Source organism: Oncorhynchus keta, chromosome 17, assembly GCF_023373465.1.
Source record: "Oncorhynchus keta strain PuntledgeMale-10-30-2019 chromosome 17, Oket_V2, whole genome shotgun sequence".
NCBI classification, from domain to species: Eukaryota; Metazoa; Chordata; class Actinopteri; order Salmoniformes; family Salmonidae; genus Oncorhynchus; species Oncorhynchus keta.
In genome coordinates this window covers 59768346-59788744 of record NC_068437.1, presented here as the reverse complement: position 1 = coordinate 59788744, position 20399 = coordinate 59768346, and the positions used below count along the sequence as shown (strand labels likewise).

The following is a 20399-nucleotide window of genomic DNA, read 5'->3' as shown; positions in this document are numbered from 1 at the left end:
CCTCTACTCTCCTCCCTCTCTTCTCCTTGGACCCTCCTCTACTCTCCTCCCTCTCTTCTCCTTGGACCCTCCTCTACTCTCCTCCCTCTCTTCTCCTTGGACCCTCCTCTACTCTCCTCCCTCTCTTCTCCTTGGACCCTCCTCTACTCTCCTCCCTCTCTTCTCCTTGACCCTCCTCTACTCTCCTCCCTCTCTTCTCATTGGACCCTCCTCTACTCTCCTCCTCTCTTCTCCTTGGACCCTCCTCTACTCTCCTCCATCTCTTCTCCTTGGACCCCCTCTACTCTCCTCCCTCTCTTCTCCTTGGACCCTCCTCTACTCTCCTCCTCTCTTCTCCTTGTTGACCCTCCTCTACTCTCCTTTACAACCTCTCTTCTCCTTGGACCCTCCTCTAGTCTCCTCCCTCTCTTCTCCTTGGACCCTCAACTCTAGGTTATACTCTCAACTCCCTCTCTTCTCCTTGGACCCTCCTCTACTCTCCTCCATATCTTCTCCTTGGACCCTCCTCTACTCTCCTCCCTCTCTTCTCCTTGGACCCTCCTCTACTCTCCTCCCTCTCTTCTCCTTGGACCCTCCTCTACTCTCCTCCCTCTCTTCTCATTGGACCCTCCTCTACTCTCCTCCCTCTCTTCTCCTTGGACCCTCCTCTACTCTCCTTTACAACTGACAAGGTTATACTTTACAACTCAACTGACTAGGTTATACTTTACAACTGATGAGGTTATACTTTCCCTTTACAACTGACTAGGTTGTACTTTACAACTGACTAGGTTATACTTTACAACTGACTAGGTTATACTTTACAACTGACTAGGTTATACTTTCCCTTTACAACTGATGAGGTTATACTTTCCCTTTACAACTGACTAGGTTGTACTTTACAACTGACAAGGTTATACTTTCCCTTTACAACTGACTAGGTTGTACTTTACAACTGACTAGGTTGTACTTTACAACTGACTAGGTTGTACTTTACAACTGACTAGGTTATACTTTCCCTTTACAACTGACGAGGTTGTACTTTACAACTGACGAGGTTGTACTTTACAACTGACTAGGTTGTACTTTACAACTGACTTGGTTATACTTTACAACTGACTAGGTTGTACTTTACAACTGACTTGGTTATACTTTACAACTGACTAGGTTATACTTTACAACTGACTAGGTTATACTTTACAACTGACTTGGTTATACTTTCCCTTTACAACTGACTAGGTTATACTTTACAACTGACTTGGTTATACTTTACAACTGACTAGGTTATACTTTACAACTGACTAGGTTATACTTTACAACTGACTTGGTTATACTTTACAACTGACTAGGTTATACTTTACAACTGACTAGGTTATACTTTACAACTGACTTGGTTATACTTTACAACTGACTTGGTTATACTTTACAACTGACTTGGTTATACTTTCCCTTTACAACTGACTTGGTTATACTTTACAACTGACTAGGTTGTACTTTACAACTGACTTGGTTATACTTTACAACTGACTAGGTTATACTTTACAACTGACTAGGTTATACTTTACAACTGACTAGGTTATACTTTACAACTGACTTGGTTATACTTTACAACTGACTTGGTTATACTTTACAACTGACTTGGTTATACTTTACAACTGACTAGGTTATACTTTCCCTTTACAACTGACTTGGTTATACTTTACAACTGACTAGGTTATACTTTCCCTTTACAACTGACTAGGTTGTACTTTACAACTGACTAGGTTATACTTTACTTATACTATACTACACCTCTTAAACACAGGAAATACTGAAAAACACCTCTCAAACACAGGAAATACTGAAAACACCTCTTAAACACAGGAAAGACTGAAAAACACCTCTCAAACGCAGGAAATACTGAAAAGCACCTCTTAAACACATGAAATACTGAAAACACCTCTTAAACACAGGAAATACTGAAAACACCTCTTAAACACAGGAAATATTGAAAAACACCTCTCAAACACAGGAAATACTGAAAAACACCTCTTAAACACAGGAAATACTGAAAACACCTCTTAAACACAGGAAATACTGAAAACACCTCTTAAACACAGGAAATACTGAAAACACCTCTTAAACACAGGAAATACTGAAAACACCTCTTAAACACAGGAAATACTGAAAAGCACCCCTTAAACACAGGAAATACTGAAAAACACCTCTTAAACACAGGAAATACTGAAAAACACCTCTTAAACACAGGAAATACTGAAAACACATCTTAAACACAGGAAATAGATGGCTGAAAAACACAGGAAATAGATGGCTGAAAAACACCTCTCAAACACAGGAAATAGATGGCTGAAAAACACCTCTTAAACACAGGAAATAGATGGCTGAAAAACACCTCTTAAACACAGGAAATAGATGGCTGAAAAACACCTCTTAAACACAGGAAATAGATGGCTGAAAAACACCTCTTAAACACAGGAAATAGATGGCTGAAAAACACCTCTTAAACACAGGAAATAGATGGCTGAAAAACACCTCTTAAACACAGGAAATAGATGGCTGAAAAACACCTCTCAAACACAGGAAATAGATGGCTGACAAACACCTCTTAAACACAGGAAATAGATGGCTGAAAAACACCTCTCAAACACAGGAAATAGATGGCTGAAAAACACCTCTCAAACACAGGAAATAGATGGCTGAAAAACACCTCTTAAACACAGGAAATAGATGGCTGAAAAACACCTCTTAAACACAGGAAATAGATGGCTGAAAAACACCTCTTAAACACAGGAAATATATGGCTGAAAAACACCTCTTAAACACAGGAAATAGATGGCTGAAAAAATACCTCTTAAACACAGGAAATAGATGGCCGAAAAACACCTCTTAAACACAGGAAATAGATGGCCGAAAAACACCTCTTAAACACAGGAAATAGATGGCTGAAAAGACAGATCCTAAGGTGGGCGGGGCAAGGCGTTGTTTGTTGAAGAAAGACGAACATGAATATAATGCAGTACTCAACAACTTTAACTTCTGTTTTCTAAACTGAAACAGACACAGTTTAGGCTGGATGGCACTCTATTCCCTACATAGTATAGTGCCCAATGAGGGCCCCGGACAACAGTAGTGTACTATATAGGGAATAGGGTTCTATAGGGCCCTGGTCTGAAGTAGTGCACTATATAGGGAATAGGGTTCTATAGGGCTTTGGTCTAAAGTAGTGCACTATATAGGGAATAGGGTTCTATAGGGCCCTGGTCTAAAGTAGTGCACTATATAGGGAATAGGGTTCTATAGGGCTTTGGTCTAAAGTAGTGCACTATATAGGGAATTGGGTTCTATAGGGCTCTGGTCTAAAGTAGTGCACTATGTAGGGAATTGGGTTCTATAGGGCTCTGGTCTAAAGTAGTGCACTAAATAGGGAATAGGGTTCTATAGGGCTCTGGTCTAAACACAGGCACTATGTAGGGAATTGGGTTCTATAGGGCTCTGGTCTAAAGTAGTGCACTAAATAGGGAATAGGGTTCTATAGGGCTCTGGTCTAAAGTAGTGAACTATATGGGAATAGGGTTCTATAGGGCTCTGGTCTAAAGTACTGTACTATATAGGGATAGGAAATAGGGCTCTGGTCTAAAGTAGTGTACTAAATATAGGGAATAGGGTTCTATAGGGCTCTGGTCTAAAGTAGGTACTATATAGGGAATAGGGTTCTATAGGGCTCTGGTCTAAAGTAGTGTACTATATAGGGAATAGGGTTCTATAGGGCCCTGGTCTAAAGTAGTGCTAAACTATACAGAATAGGGTTCTATAGGGCTTTGGTCTAAAGTAGTGCACTATATAGGGAATTGGGATCTATAGGGCTCTGGTCTAAAGTAGTGTACTATATAGGGAATAGGGTTCTATAGGGCTCTGGTCTAAAGTAGTGCACTATGTAGGGAATTGGGTTCTATAGGGCTTTGGTCTAAAGTAGTGCACTATATAGGGAATTGGGTTCTATAGGGCTCTGGTCTAAAGTAGTGCACTATGTAGGGAATTGGGTTCTATAGGGCTCTGGTCTAAAGTAGTGCACTAAATAGGGAATAGGGTTCTATAGGGCTCTGGTCTAAAGTAGTGCACTATATAGGGAATAGGGTTCTATAGGGCTCTGGTCTAAAGTAGTGCACTAAATAGGGAATAGGGTTCTATAGGGCTCTGGTCTAAAGTAGTGTACTATATAGGGAATAGGGTTCTATAGGGCTCTGGTCTAAAGTAGTGTACTATATAGGGAATAGGGTTCTATAGGGCTCTGGTCTAAAGTAGTGTACTATATAGGGAATAGGGTTCTATAGGGCTCTGGTCTAAAGTAGTGTACTATATAGGGAATAGGGTTCTATAGGGCCCTGGTCTAAAGTAGTGCACTATATAGGGAATAGGGTTCTATAGGGCTTTGGTCTAAAGTAGTGCACTATATAGGGAATAGGGTTCTATAGGGCTCTGGTCTAAAGTAGTGCACTATATAGGGAATAGGGTTCTATAGGGCTCTGGTCTAAAGTAGTGCACTATGTAGGGAATTGGGTTCTATAGGGCTCTGGTCTAAAGTAGTGCACTATATAGGGAATAGGGTTCTATAGGGCTCTGGTCTAAAGTAGTGCACTATGTAGGGAATTGGGTTCTATAGGGCTCTGGTCTAAAGTAGTGCACTAAATAGGGAATAGGGTTCTATAGGGCTCTGGTCTAAAGTAGTGCACTATATAGGGAATAGGGTTCTATAGGGCTCTGGTCTAAAGTAGTGTACTATATAGGGAATAGGGTTCTATAGGGCTCTGGTCTAAAGTAGTGTATTATATAGGGAATAGGGTTCTATAGGGCCCTGGTCTAAAGTAGTGTACTATATAGGGAATAGGGTTCTATTTCACAGTGTAGTCTTTGTAGCCATTAGCTCACCTGATCTGCTTGTCAGCCATTTCCGTGAGGCGCCGGCTGGTCGTCAGAAGGTTGATATGTGTCTGTCTGCTGTGCCAGTCAGTCCATCTGCTGCTGTTGTTAGTCTATAATGCAGTCTGTTTGCTTGGTTAGCTCTTCCTTAGTTTCTGTGTCTTTAAAACTATGAATCCAAACGTTATTATTATTATTATTATTTTTGATCAGTCAGCTGGCCTCTGAAGCGCAAGAAGTTGAGGTTCGATAGGGAGGGATATCTGGTCTCTGAAGGGCCGGCTGGTCAGTAGAAGTTGAGGTTCGATAAGGGAGGGATATCTGAAACAGGTGAAAGATAGAAGCTGTTAGCTAACAACATCAACGCTCGGGACAAAGGAGTTGTTGCCCTGAAAAACAACTGGGGGCTTGATGAGGCTGAAGAGGGAGTTATAGCACACACACACACACACACACACACACACACACACACACACACACACACACACACACACACACACACACACACACACACACACACACACACACACACACACACACACACACACACACACACAGTCACCATACAACATTGTTTCTTAAGACTTGTCCTACATCGTCAAAGTGTCCTTATCGTGGGCTGCTATACTCATTCAGTTAGCAGTATCCTCACACCAAAGGCTTATATATTGCAACGCTTCACTGGATCAATAAGAAACTTTGCTCGCACACTAATGCCACCTAGTGGCCAAAATCTAAATTGCGCCTAAACTCCAATATGATATTATGGCCTTTCTCTTGCATTTCAAAGATGATGGAACATATAAAATCATAGAACACACATCTGTTTTTCTTTGTATTATCTTCTACCAGAGCTAATGTGTTATATTCTCCTACATTCATTTCACATTTACACAAACTTCAAAGTGTTTCCTTTCAAATGGTACCAAGAATATGCATATCCTTGCTTCAGGGCCTGAGCAACAGGCAGTTAGATTTGGGTATGTCATTTTAGGAGGAAATGGAAAGAAACAAAAGGGATCCGATCCTTAATGAGAGATTTTAATGATGTGTGGCCATCAGAATACTGTACTGACATTACACTGGTGTTGCCCTATAGCAGAATATATCTGTCTGCATGTACGTTGCCTGGTGTTGCCCTATAGCAGAATATATCTGTTTGCATGTACGTTGCCTGGCGTTGCCCTATAGCAGAATATATCTGTCTGCATGTACGTTGCCTGGTGTTGCCCTATAGCAGAATATATCTGTCTGCATGTATGTTGCCTGGTGTTGCCCTATAGCAGAATATATCTGTTTGCATGTACGTTGCCTGGCGTTGCCCTTTAGCAGAATATATCTGTTTGCATGTACGTTGCCTGGCGTTGCCCTATAGCAGAATATATCTGTCTGCATGTACGTTGCCTGGTGTTGCCCTTTAGCAGAATATATCTGTCTGCATGTACGTTGCCTGGCGTTGCCCTTTAGCAGAATATATCTGTCTGCATGTACGTTGCCTGGCGTTGCCCTTTAGCAGAATATATCTGTTTGCATGTACGTTGCCTGGTGTTGCTTGGTTTGCGTCGGTCTACATTATGTTCTGTATTGAATTGGTGAAGCACAAAGAAAAAGCATCCACACAAAGCTTTTATAATCAGACTGGTGGTAAAACTTAAGAGAAAGGCGCTACATTTGATTTATGTAACCTTTATGACGGCCGGATGTGATACAGCCTGGATCCGAACCGGTGACTAGGACTGAGACGCAGTGTCTGCACCACTCGGAAGCCCCTGATGTGTGGTACACAGCAGAGCAGAAACAGCCCTGATGGGTGGTACACAGCAGAGGAGAAACAGCCCTGATGGGTGGTACACAGCAGAGCAGAAACAGCCCTGATGTGTGGTACACAGCAGAGCAGAAACAGCCCTGATGTGTGGTACACAGCAGAGCAGAAACAGCCCTGATGTGTGGTACACAGCAGAGCAGAAACAGCCCTGATGTGTGGTACACAGTAGAGCAGAAACAGCCCTGATGTGTGGTACACAGCAGAGGAGAAACAGCCCTGATGGGTGGTACACAGTAGAGCAGAAACAGCCCTGATGTGTGGTACACAGCAGAGCAGAAACAGCCCTGATGTGTGGTACACAGTAGAGCAGAAACAGCCCTGATGTGTGGTACACAGCAGAGCAGAAACAGCCCTGATGTGTGGTACACAGCAGAGCAGAAACAGCCCTGATGTGTGGTACACAGTAGAGCAGAAACAGTCCTGATGTGTGGTACACAGTAGAGCAGAAACAGCCCTGATGGGTGGTACACAGTAGAGCAGAAACAGCCCTGATGTGTGGTACACAGCAGAGCAGAAACAGCCCTGATGTGTGGTACACAGTAGAGCAGAAACAGCCCTAATGTGTGGTACACAGCAGAGCAGAAACAGCCCTGATGTGTGGTACACAGCAGAGCAGAAACAGCCCTGATGTGTGGTACACAGCAGAGCAGAAACAGCCCTGATGTGTGGTACACAGCAGAGCAGAAACAGCCCTGATGTGTGGTACACAGTAGAGCAGAAACAGCCCTGATGTGTGGTACACAGCAGAGCAGAAACAGCCCTGATGTGTGGTACACAGTAGAGCAGAAACAGTCCTGATGTGTGGTACACAGCAGAGCAGAAACAGTCCTGATGTGTGGTACACAGTAGAGCAGAAACAGCCCTGATGTGTGGTACACAGCAGAGCAGAAACAGTCCTGATGTGTGGTACACAGCAGAGCAGAAACAGCCCTGATGGGTGGTACACAGCAGAGCAGAAACAGTCCTGATGTGTGGTACACAGCAGAGCAGAAACAGTCCTGATGTGTGGTACACAGTAGAGCAGAAACAGTCCTGGTGTGTGGTACACAGTAGAGCAGAAACAGCCCTGATGTGTGGTACACAGTAGAGCAGAAACAGTCCTGGTGTGTGGTACACAGTAGAGCAGAAACAGTCCTGTGTGTGGTACACAGCAGAGCAGAAACAGTCCTGATGTGTGGTACACAGTAGAGCAGAAACAGTCCTGTGTGTGGTACACAGTAGAGCAGAAACAGTCCTGGTGTGTGGTACACAGCAGAGCAGAAACAGTCCTGATGTGTGGTACACAGCAGAGCAGAAACAGCCCTGATGTGTGGTACACAGTAGAGCAGAAACAGTCCTGATGTGTGGTACACAGCAGAGCAGAAACAGTCCTGATGTGTGGTACACAGTAGAGCAGAAACAGCCCTGATGTGTGGTACACAGCAGAGCAGAAACAGTCCTGATGTGTGGTACACAGTAGAGCAGAAACAGCCCTGATGTGGAAATCTGCTTCCCATTTCCCCCTACACGATCTCCACCCCCTTTCCACAACCAATCACGATGTCTCTCTCACCCAGCTATTACCCAGCCCCCCTTATCCCTCCCTCCTTCTCTCTCCCTCCCCCTTCTCCCTCCCTCCCTCCCACCCTCCTTCTCGCTTTCTCCCTCCCTCCCTCTCCTTCCCCCCCCTCCTTCTCTCTCCATCCCTCCCACCCTCCGTCACCCCCCCACCCTTTTCCTCTTCAGTCATGACTCTCTCCTTCTCCCTCCCTCCCACCCTCCGTCGCCCCCCCACACTTTTCCTCTTCAGTCATGACTCTCTCCTTCTCCCTCCCTCCCAACCTCCGTCGCCCCCCCCCACTTTTCCTCTTCAGTCATGACTCTCTCCTTCTCCCTCCCTCCCACCTCCGTCGCCCCCCCCCACCCTTTTCTCTTCAGTCATGACTCTCTCCTTCTCCCTCCCACCCTCCTCCCTTTTCCTCTTCAGTCATGACTCCTCCTTCTCCCTCCCTCCCTCCGTCCCTTTTCCTCTTCAGTCATGACTCTCTCCTTCTCCCTCCCTCCGTCCCCTTTTCCTCTTCAGTCATGACTCTCTCCTTCTCCCTCCCTCCCCCCTCCTTTTCCTCTTCAGTCATGACTCTCTCCTTCTCCCTCCCTCCCACCCTCCGTCGCCCCCCCACCCTTTTCCTCTTCAGTCATGACTCTCTCCTTCTCCCTCCCTCCCAACCTCCGTCGCCCCCCCCACCCTTTTCCTCTTCAGTCATGTCTCTCTCCTTCTCCCTCCCTCCCACCTCCGTCGCCCCCCACCCTTTTCCTCTTCAGTCATGACTCTCTCCTTCTCCCTCCCTCCCACCCTCCGTCGCCCTCCCCCCTCCCCCCCCCACCCTTTTCCTCTTCAGTCGTGACTCTCCAACACAGAACATTCTTTCTTTTCCACTCAGACTTTTTCTGACTTTTTCTTTTTACTTGAAAAACAGATCCTCGGTATACAATTAGGCCTATAGAGTAGAGATGGAACAGCATGGATATTTATCTTGTGAGTACCAGGCCTAGAATGAATACAGCTGGAGCAATGGACACTGAGAATGCAGCTGTGCTCCATGGCAGTGTGTTGCATTTGGTTTGGATGGGGACTCAGGGCCCTGGCTGTGCTGTACACTGTGCTTGTGTGTGTGTGTGTGTGTGTGTGTGTGTGTGTGTGTGTGTGTGTGTGTGTGTGTGTGTGTGTGTGTGTGTGTGTGTGTGTGTGTGTGTGTGTGTGTGTGTGTGTGTGTGTGTGTGTGTGTGTGTGTGTGTGGTGTGTGGTGGGCTGTAGTGTAGGGGTCAGATGAGGTCACTATCTCACTGACGAGTCCCAATGGAGGACCTACGCCCTCTCCTCTTCACTTCCTGTATCACATCACCTCTCCTCTCTTCTCCTCTCCTCCCTCTCACCTCAATTCTCCTCTCTTCTCTTCCCTCTCCTCTCCACTTCCTGTCTCACCTCACCCATCCTCTCTTCTCCTCTCCTACCTCTCACCTCACCCCTCCTCTCTTCTCCTCTCCTACCTCTCACCTCACCTCTCCTCTCTTCTCCTCTCCTCCCCTCCTTCTCACTTCCCCTCACCTCTCCTTCCTCTCACCTCACCCCTCCTCTTTTCTCCTCTCCTACCTCTCACCTCACCCCTCCTCTCTTCTCCTCTCCTACCTCTCACCTCACCTCTCCTCTCTTCTCCTCTCCTCCCCTCCTTCTCACCTCCCCTCACCTCTCACCTCACCTCACCCTCCCTCTTCTCCTCCTACCCTCACCTCACCTCTCCTCTCTTCTCCTCTCCTCCCCTCCTTCTCACCTCCCCTCACCTCTCCTCCCTCTCACCTCACCCCTCCTCTTTTCTCCTCTCCTACCTCTCACCTCACCCCTCCTCTCTTCACCTCTCCTCCCCTCCTTCTCACCTCCCCTCACCTCTCCTCTCCTCCTCTCGCTTCCCTCTCACCTCACCTGACCTCTCTTCTGTTCCCTGTGGCTTCACAGTCCAGACTACCTCTCCTCTTTCTCCCTCTCTCTGAGAGGCCTCGTCCTCTCTTCTTTCTCTCTCTCTCTCTTCTTTCTCTCTCTCTCTCTCTCTCTCTCTCTCTCTCTCTCTCTCTCTCTCTCTCTCTCTCTCTCTCTCTTTCTCTCTCACACTTCTCTTCCCACGCCTCTGTCCTCTCTCTCACACACTTCTCTTCTCAGGCCTCTGTCCTCTCTCTCTTGGCAGTTTACTTTTCAAATCCTCTGAACCAATATCAATTACAAGGGTTTATTGAAATAAAATGATTATATAGTGTTGCAGATTCAGGGTTTAATGATTATATAGTACTTTATATGAAGTGTGCGTATACAAGACTCATGTGTGTGTGTGTGCGTGTGCGTGTGTGCGCGTGTGTGTGTGTGTGTGATAGTAGAACGCAGGCGACAGGTTGGCACGGACCACTCTAATCCCCTAGGAATCATCATCCCTTCAAACTGACAGTGTGCTCTCTCTCTCTCCAGAGCTGCTCACACCTCACTGTGACCGACTCACTAGGATCCATCTGGATTCCGTACCAACTACGGCAGTAGCAGTAACTGGCGCTGTAGCGTTGTGCTCAAACATTAGACTACATGTTGGTAGCATTGTCTCAATCAGTGCTACTAGCTAGCTTAATGCAATATATATTAACAATGTCTATTTCTAGCATGCTACTAGCTAGCTTAATGCAATATATATTAACAATGTCTGTTTCTAGCATGCTACTAGCTAGCTTAATGCAATATATATTAACAATGTCTATTTCTAGCATGCTACTAGCTAGCTTAATGCAATATATATTAACAATGTCTATTTCTAGCATGCTACTAGCTAGCTTAATGCAATATATATTAACAATGTCTGTTTCTAGCATGCTACTAGCTAGCTTAATGCAATATATATTAACAATGTCTATTTCTAGCATGCTACTAGCTAGCTTAATGCAATATATATTAACAATGTCTATTTCTAGCATGCTACTAGCTAGCTTAATGCAATATATATTAACATTGTCTGTTTCTAGCATGCTACTAGCTAGCTTAATGCAATATATATTAACAATGTCTATTTCTAGCATGCTACTAGCTAGCTTAATGCAATATATATTAACAATGTCTGTTTCTAGCATGCTACTAGCTAGCTTAATGCAATATATATAAACAGTGTCTATATATAGCATGCTACTAGCTAGCTTAATGCAATATATATTAACCATGTCTATTTCTAGCATGCTACTAGCTAGCTTAATGCAATATATATCAACAATGTCTGTTTCTAGCATGCTACTAGCTAGCTTAATGCAATATATATTAACAATGTCTATTTCTAGCATGCTACGAGCTAGCTTAATGCAATATATACATTAACATGGTCCTCAATATTCTCCTATCACAGCCATTCAATTCTGTAACTGTTTTAAAGTCACCATTGGTCTCATGGTGAAATCCCTGAAGGGTTTCCTTCCTCTCTGGCAACTGAGTTAGGAAGGAAGCCTGTATCTTTGTATTTTTGTAGTGACCCAGTCTGTAATATCAATATGTTTCAAGCAGACCACCACAGTCCCTGTACCGGTACCCCCTGTATATAGCCTCCACACTGACTCTGTACCGGTACCCCCTGTATATAGCCTCCGCACTGACTCTGTACCGGTACCCCCTGTATATAGCCTCCACACTGACTCTGTACCGGTACCCCCTGTATATAGCCTCCGCACTGACTCTGTACCGGTACCCCCTGTATATAGCCTCCACATTGACTCTGTACTGGTACCCCCTGTATATAGCCTCCACATTGACTCTGTACATTGATACCCCTGTATATAGCCTCCACATTGACTCTGTACCGTAACACCCTGTATATAGCCTCCACATTGACTCTGTACCGTAATATCCTGTATATAGCCTCCACATTGACTCTGTACCGTAATACCCTGTATATAGCCTCCACATTGACTCTGTACCGTAACACCCTGTATATAGTCTCCACATTGACTCTGTACCGTAACACCCTGTATATAGCCTCCACATTGACACTGTACCGGTACGCCCTGTATATAGTCTCCACATTGACACTGTACCGGTACCCCCTGTATATAGCCTCCACATTGACTCTGTAGTGTCTGTTGGGAATGATGTGGAATCAGGCTAGCTAAATGAATATAGGAGGAATATGGAGAGAGCGCCTTGAGCTTTTTATTTGTGCCCGGCCCGCGCAACCTGAGATTTCCGTGAATCTGACTGGTCAAAACACCCTGCAGCAGCACTCCGATGTGAAGGACGCTTTGCGTCAATATATTTGATTAAACTAAGTCAAAAGAGAAACAACTGATCCACGATAGAAACAGAGAAACAACTGATCCACTATAGAAACAGAGAAACAACTGATCCACTATAGAAACAGAGAAACAACTGATCCACTATAGAAACAGAGAAACAACTGATCCACTATAGAAACAGAGAAACAGAGAAACAACTGATCCACTATAGAAACAGAGAAACAACTGATCCACTATAGAAACAGAGAAACAACTGATCCACTATAGAAACAGAGAAACAACTGATCCACTATAGAAACAGAGAAACAACTGATCCACTATGGAAACAGAGAAACAACTGATCCACTATAGAAACAGAGAAACAACTGATCCACTATAGAAACAGAGAAACAACTGATCCACTATAGAAACAGAGAAACAACTGATCCACTATAGAAACAGAGAAACAACTGATCCACTATAGAAACAGAGAAACAACTGATCCACTATAGAAACAGAGAAACAACTGATCCACTATAGAAACAGAGAAACAACTGATCCACTATGGAAACAGAGAAACAACTGATCCACTATAGAAACAGAGAAACAACTGATCCACTATAGAAACAGAGAAACAACTGATCCACTATAGAAACAGAGAAACAACTGATCCACTATAGAAACAGAGAAACAACTGATCCACTATAGAAACAGAGAAACAACTGATCCACTATAGAAACAGAGAAACAACTGATCCACTATAGAAACAGAGAAACAACTGATCCACTATAGAAACAGAGAAACAACTGATCCACTATAGAAACAGAGAAACAACTGATCCACTATAGAAACAGAGAAACAACTGATCCACTATAGAAACAGAGAAACAACTGATCCACTATAGAAACAGAGAAACAACTGATCCACTATAGAAACAGAGAAACAACTGATCCACTATAGAAACAGAGAAACAGAGAAACAACTGATCCACTATAGAAACAGAGAAACAACTGATCCACGATAGAAACAGAGAGGTTGAGAAACAACTGATCCACTATGGAAACAGAGAGGTTGAGAAATAGGCTAGCCTACCCAGGCTGCATCATATCCGGACGTGATTGGGAGTCCCACAGGGCAGCGCGCAACTGTCCCAGCGTCGTCCGGGTTTGGCCGGTTTAGACCGGCATTTTAAATAATAATTTGTTCTTTAACTGACTCGCCTAGTTAAATAAAGATTAAATAATAAAATAACAATTAAATGTTGAGACAAAATCTGACAAACTACAGGTTTACGGGCCTAATGTGGAACTTCTAACGTGACATTCCAATGTGACTTGAAATGTCACACACACCCACACACACTTCCTATCTTTACTTTGTACCTTGAAGACTGATAACACTGATAAATAACAATAGAAGTGTTGAATAAGCAACTTACATATGTTCCAACTTGTGCTCTATTCCCTATGTAGTGCACTACTTCTGACTAGGAACCATATAGCACCCTACTCCCTAACCCCCATAGGGCTCTGGTCTAAAGTAGTGCACTATATAGGGAATAGGATTCTATAGGGCTCTGGTCTAAAGTAGTGCACTATATAGGGAATGGGATTTTATAGGGCTCTGGTCTAAAGTAGTGCACTATATAGGGAATAGGGTTCTAGAGGGCTCTGGTCTAAAGTAGTGCACTATATAGGGAATAGGATTATATAGGGCTCTGGTCTAAAGTAGTGCACTATATAGGGAATAGGATTATATAGGGCTCTGATCTTAAGTAGTGCACTATACAGGGAATAGGGTTCTAGAGGGCTCTGCTCTTAAGTAGTGCACTATATAGGGAATAGGGTTCTAGAGGGCTCTGCTCTTAAGTAGTGCACTATATAGGGAATAGGGTTCTAGAGGGCTCTGGTCTTAAGTAGTGCACTATATAGGGAATAGGGCTCTGGTCTAAAGTAGTGCACTATATAGGGAATAGGGTTCTAGAGGGCTCAGGTCTAAACTAGTGCACTATATAGGGAATAGGGTTCTAGAGGGCTCTGGTCTTAAGTAGTGCACTATATAGGGAATAGGGTTCTATTTGGGATGCAGACTTAGTTACCAGGACAGCAGAACATTGAACTCTTTAAGCTACAATGCTACAGTCAGTCTCCCTAACAAGGGTTCTGTTCATTAGGTCACAACACAATATTTTAAAACATTTTGCAACAGAAAACGTAAACAGGGATTTCTTATTAGACAAGGATAGGTGTCCCTCCCTTTTTTTTTTAGTCAGTTTTCTTCCGTTTGTTGCCGAATGAACAAGACCCTGGACTCCAACTGAACTGCAGTGACTACAGATACAGAACATCAACTTGATAACCAGCCTGGTTAAAGTGTTGCCAAAAGACCCAAGCAGAACTAGACCCTGAATGAGGCAGATAACATTAGACTAAACTGACCCTTGATCACCATTAAATCCTCAACAGTTGGGCCATAAAAAAAATACCTGTGCTATGCTGAAACACACAGGGTCTGATCCTTACAACAGGCCTACATTATGCACTTGCTGACTGTCATACCAAAATAATCTAACTGAAATAATCTAACTAGAATAACCTCATTTAAATAATCTAACTAGAATTATCTAACTAGAATAATCTAAATGAAATAATCTAACTGGAATAATCTAACTAGAATAATCTAATTGAAGTAATCTAACTAGAATAATCTAACTGGAATAACCTAACTGAAATAACCTAACAAGAATAATCTAACTAGAATAATCTAACAAGCAAAACTCCAGCTGTTCGATCATGGTTTGAATTTGTAGTTCATCCTGCCTTTTTAAAACTTTTTTTGATATGACTTTGCTCTGCCTGGATATGACTGGCTGATTATGATGCGTACTGAGGCTACATGACTCGGTATTGGCTGGCTGATTATGATGCGTACTGAGGCTACATGACTCGGTATTGGCTGGCTGATTATGATGCGTACTGAGGCTACATGACTCGGTATTGGCTGACTGATTATGATGCGTACTGAGGCTACATGACTCGGTATTGGCTGACTGATTATGATGCGTACTGAGGCTACATGACTCGGTATTGGCTGACTGGACATGATACATACTGAGACTACATGACTCGGTATACAGATACTACATTACTAGAGTGCTACAGTACAACAGATACTACATTACTACAGTACTACATTACTACAGATACTACATTACTACAGATACTACATTACTACAGTACAACAGATACTACAGTACTACATTACTACAGTTCAACAGATACTCCAGTTCTACAGATGCTACAGTACTACAGATACCACAGTACAACAGATACTACAGTACTACAGATCCTACAGTACGACAGGTACTGCGGATACTACATTACTACAGTACTACATTACTACAGTACTACAGATACTACAGTACTACATAACTACAGTACTACAGATACTACAGTACTACAGTACTACATTACTACAGGTACTACAGTACTACAGATACTACATTACTACATAACTACAGTACTACAGATACTACAGTACTGCAGATACTACGGTACTACAGTACTACATTACTACAGGTACTACAGTACAACAGATACTACATTACTACAGTACTACAGATACTACATTACTACGGATACTACAGTACTGCAGATACTACGGTACTACAGAACTACAGACACTACAGAACTACAGATACTACCATTACAACAGTACTACAGATACTACATTACTACGATACTACAGTACTACAGATACTACATTACTACGATACTACAGTACTACAGGTACTACAGTACTACGGATACTACAGTACTACATATACTACATTACTACATATACTACATTACTACAGATACTACAGTACTGCAGATACTACGGTACTACAGTACTACATTACTACAGGTATTACAGTACAACATATACTACATTACTACAGTACTACAGATACTACATTACTACAGTACTACAGATGCTACAGTCCTACATTACTACGGATACTACATTACTACACATACTACATTACTACAGATACTACAGTACTGCAGATACTACGGTACTACAGAACTACAGATACTACAGATACTACAGATACTACATTACTACAGTACTACAGATACTACAGTACTACAGAACTACAGATACTACCATTACAACAGTACTACAGATACTACATTACTACGATACTACAGTACTACAGATACTACATTACTACAGTACTACAGATACTACATTACTACAGACACTACAGATACTACATTTACTACATTACTACAGTACAACAGTACTACATATACTCTATTACTATGATATTACAGTACTACAGGTACTGCTTAACCTAATGTATGCTCTATTACTTGGAGTTTGGAGCTTCAGGACTGAATCCCAAATGGCAATTAATTCCCTATATACTGCACCACTGTTAACCAGGGCCCTATAGAACCCTATTCCCTATATACTGCACCACTGTTAACCAGGGCCCTATAGAACCCTATTCCCTATATACTGCACCACTGTTAACCAGGGCCCTATAGAACCCTATTCCCTATATACTGCACCACTGTTAACCAGGGCCCTATAGAACCCTATTCCCTATATACTGCACCACTGTTAACCAGGGCCCTATAGAACCCTATTCCCTATATACTGCACCACTGTTAACCAGGGCCCTATAGAACCCTATTCCCTATATACTGCACCACTGTTAACCAGGGCCCTATAGAACCCTATTCCCTATATACTGCACCACTGTTAACCAGGGCCCTATAGAACCCTATTCCCTATATACTGCACCACTGTTAACCAGGGCCCTATAGAACCCTATTCCCTATATACTGCACCACTGTTAACCAGGGCCCTATAGAACCCTATTCCCTATATATACTGCACCACTGTTAACCAGGGCCCTATAGACCCCTATTCCCTATATACTGCACCACTGTTAACCAGGGCCCTATAGAATCCTATTCCCTATATACTGCACCACTGTTAACCAGGGCCCTATAGAACCCTATTCCCTATATACTGCACCACTGTTAACCAGGGCCCTATAGAACCCTATTCCCTATATACTGCACCACTGTTAACCAGGGCCCTATAGAACCCTATTCCCTATATACTGCACCACTGTTAACCAGGGCCCTATAGAACCCTATTCCCTATATATAGTGCACTACTGTTAACCAGGACCCTATAGAACCCTATTCCCTATATACTGCACCACTGTTAACCAGGGCCCTATAGAACCCTATTCCCTATATACTGCACCACTGTTAACCAGGGCCCTATAGAACCCTATTCCCTATATACTGCACCACTGTTAACCAGGGCCCTATAGAACCCTATTCCCTATATACTGCACCACTGTTAACCAGGGCCCTATAGAATCCTATTCCCTATATACTGCACCACTGTTAACCAGGGCCCTATAGAACCCTATTCCCTATATACTGCACCACTGTTAAACAGGGCCCTATAGAACCCTATTCCCTATATACTGCACCACTGTTAACCAGGGCCCTATAGAACCTTATTCCCTAGTGCACTACTTTTGACAAGGACCCATAAAAGTAGTGCACTACTTTTGACAAGGACCCATAAAAGTAGTGCACTATATAGGGAATGGGGTTCAATTTGTGATGCAAGCCCAGGACAGGACTCGTATTCAAGGTTAGATGCACTGCAATTGTGATATAATATTCTGCAGAGATCAAGATGGAAGTTACCAGTATCATACCAGCCAGTGTGCCAACTGCCCCAAGCCTACAACATCACGTTGACTCACCGGAATCAACTGCTCTTACGACAACGTCAACCCAGTTTATTTGACTTGCACAATGGGCATGGTGCAACTCAACAAGGGCCTTGTTATGCAGATGCTGTGGTCAAAACAGTGAGTTAGATGCTGTGGTCAAAACAGTGAGTTAGATGCTCTGGTCAAAACAGTGAGTTAGATGCTCTGGTCCAAACAGTGAGTTAGATGCTCTGGTCAAAACAGTGAGTTAGATGCTGTGATCTAAACAGTGAGTTAGATGCTGTGGATCTAAACAGTGAGTTAGATGCTCTGGTCCAAACAGTGAGTTAGATGCTCTGGTCCAAACAGTGAGTTAGATGCTCTGGTCAAAACAGTGAGTTAACAGTGAGTTAGATGCTGTGGTCCAAACAGTGAGTTAGATGCTCTGGTCAAAACAGTGAGTTAACAGTGAGTTAGATGCTGTGGTCCAAACAGTGAGTTAGATGCTGTGATCTAAACAGTGAGTTAGATGCTCTGGTCCAAACAGTGAGTTAGATGCTCTGGTCCAAACAGTGAGTTAGATGCTGTGATCTAAACAGTGAGTTAGATGCTCCAGTCAAAACAGTGAGTTAGATGCTCTGGTCCAAACAGTGAGTTAGATGCTGTGATCAAAACAGTGAGTTAGATGCTCTGGTCCAAACAGTGAGTTAGATGCTGTGGTCCAAACAGTGAGTTAGATGCTGTGGTCCAAACAGTGAGTTAGATGCTGTGGTCCAAACAGTGAGTTAGATGCTCTGGTCCAAACAGTGAGTTAGATGCTGTGATCAAAACAGTGAGTTAGATGCTCTGGTCCAAACAGTGAGTTAGATGCTCTGGTCCAAACAGTGAGTTAGATGCTCTGGTCCAAACAGTGAGTTAGATGCTGTGATCAAAACAGTGAGTTAGATGCTGTGGTCCAAACAGTGAGTTAGATGCTCTGGTCAAAACAGTGAGTTAGATGCTGTGGTCAAAACAGTGAGTTAGATGCTCTGGTCAAAACAGTGAGTTAGATGCTGTGATCAAAACAGTGAGTTAGATGCTGTGGTCCAAACAGTGAGTTAGATGCTGTGTGATCAAAACAGTGAGTTAGATGCTCTGGTCCAAACAGTGAGTTAGATGCTCCAGTCAAAACAGTGAGTTAGATGCTCTGGTCCAAACAGTGAGTTAGATGCTGTGATCAAAACAGTGAGTTAGATGCTCTGGTCCAAACAGTGAGTTAGATGCTGTGATCAAAACAGTGAGTTAGATGCTCTGGTCCAAACAGTGAGTTAGATGCTCCAGTCAAAACAGTGAGTTAGATGCTGTGGTCAAAACAGTGAGTTAGATGCTCTGGTCCAAACAGTGAGTTAGATGCTCTGGTCCAAACAGTGAGTTAGATGCTCTGGTCCAAACAGTGAGTTAGATGCTGAGAGTGATCAAACAGTGAGTTAGATGCTCTGATCAAAAGTGAGTGAGTAAGATGCTGTGGTCAAAACAGTGAGTTAGATGCTCTGGTCAAAACAGTGAGTTAGATGCTGTGGTCAAAACAGTGAGTTAGATGCTCTGGTCCAAACAGTGAGTTAGATGCTCTGGTCTAAACAGTGAGTTAGATGTGCTGCTGTGGTCTAAACAGTGAGTTAGATGCTGTGGTCAAAACAGTGAGTTAGATGCTCTGGTCAAAACAGTGAGTTAGATGCTGTGGTCAAAACAGTGAGTTAGATGCTCTGGTCAAAACAGTGAGTTAGATGCTCTGGTCTAAACAGAGAGTTAGATGCTCTGGTCTAAACAGTGAGTTAGATGCTCTGGTCAAAACAGTGAGTTAGATGCTGTGATTAAAACAGTGAGTTAGATGCTGTGGTCAAAACAGTGAGTTAGATGCTCTGGTCAAAACAGTGAGTTAGTCCTTCTGTGGCACAGTTGGAGAGAGCATGGTGCTTGTAACGCAAAACAGTGAGTAGTGTGTGTCTAAACAGTGATTCCAGGACCACCCATACGTTAGATGTATGCACACATGACTGTAAGTCGCTTTGGATAAAAGCGTCTGCTAAATGGCATATATAAAAACAGTGAGTTAGATGCTGTGGTCCAAACAGTGAGTTAGATGCTCTGGTCCAAACAGTGAGTTAGATGCTCTGGTCCAAACAGTGAGTTAGATGCTGTGGT

The 20399-nt window shown here is 43.4% G+C and overlaps 1 protein-coding gene across 1 annotated transcript in view; it reads right to left on the bottom strand.

Moving 5' to 3' along the window:
• Window positions 1–20399, bottom strand: part of LOC127908431 (mitochondrial glutamate carrier 1-like) — a 77646-nt gene that overhangs the window by 43039 nt on the left and 14208 nt on the right. The window contains 1 exon segment of the mRNA XM_052466812.1: window positions 4906–5217. Coding sequence (XP_052322772.1) covers window positions 4906–4925 — 20 coding nt within the window. The 5' untranslated portion in view covers window positions 4926–5217.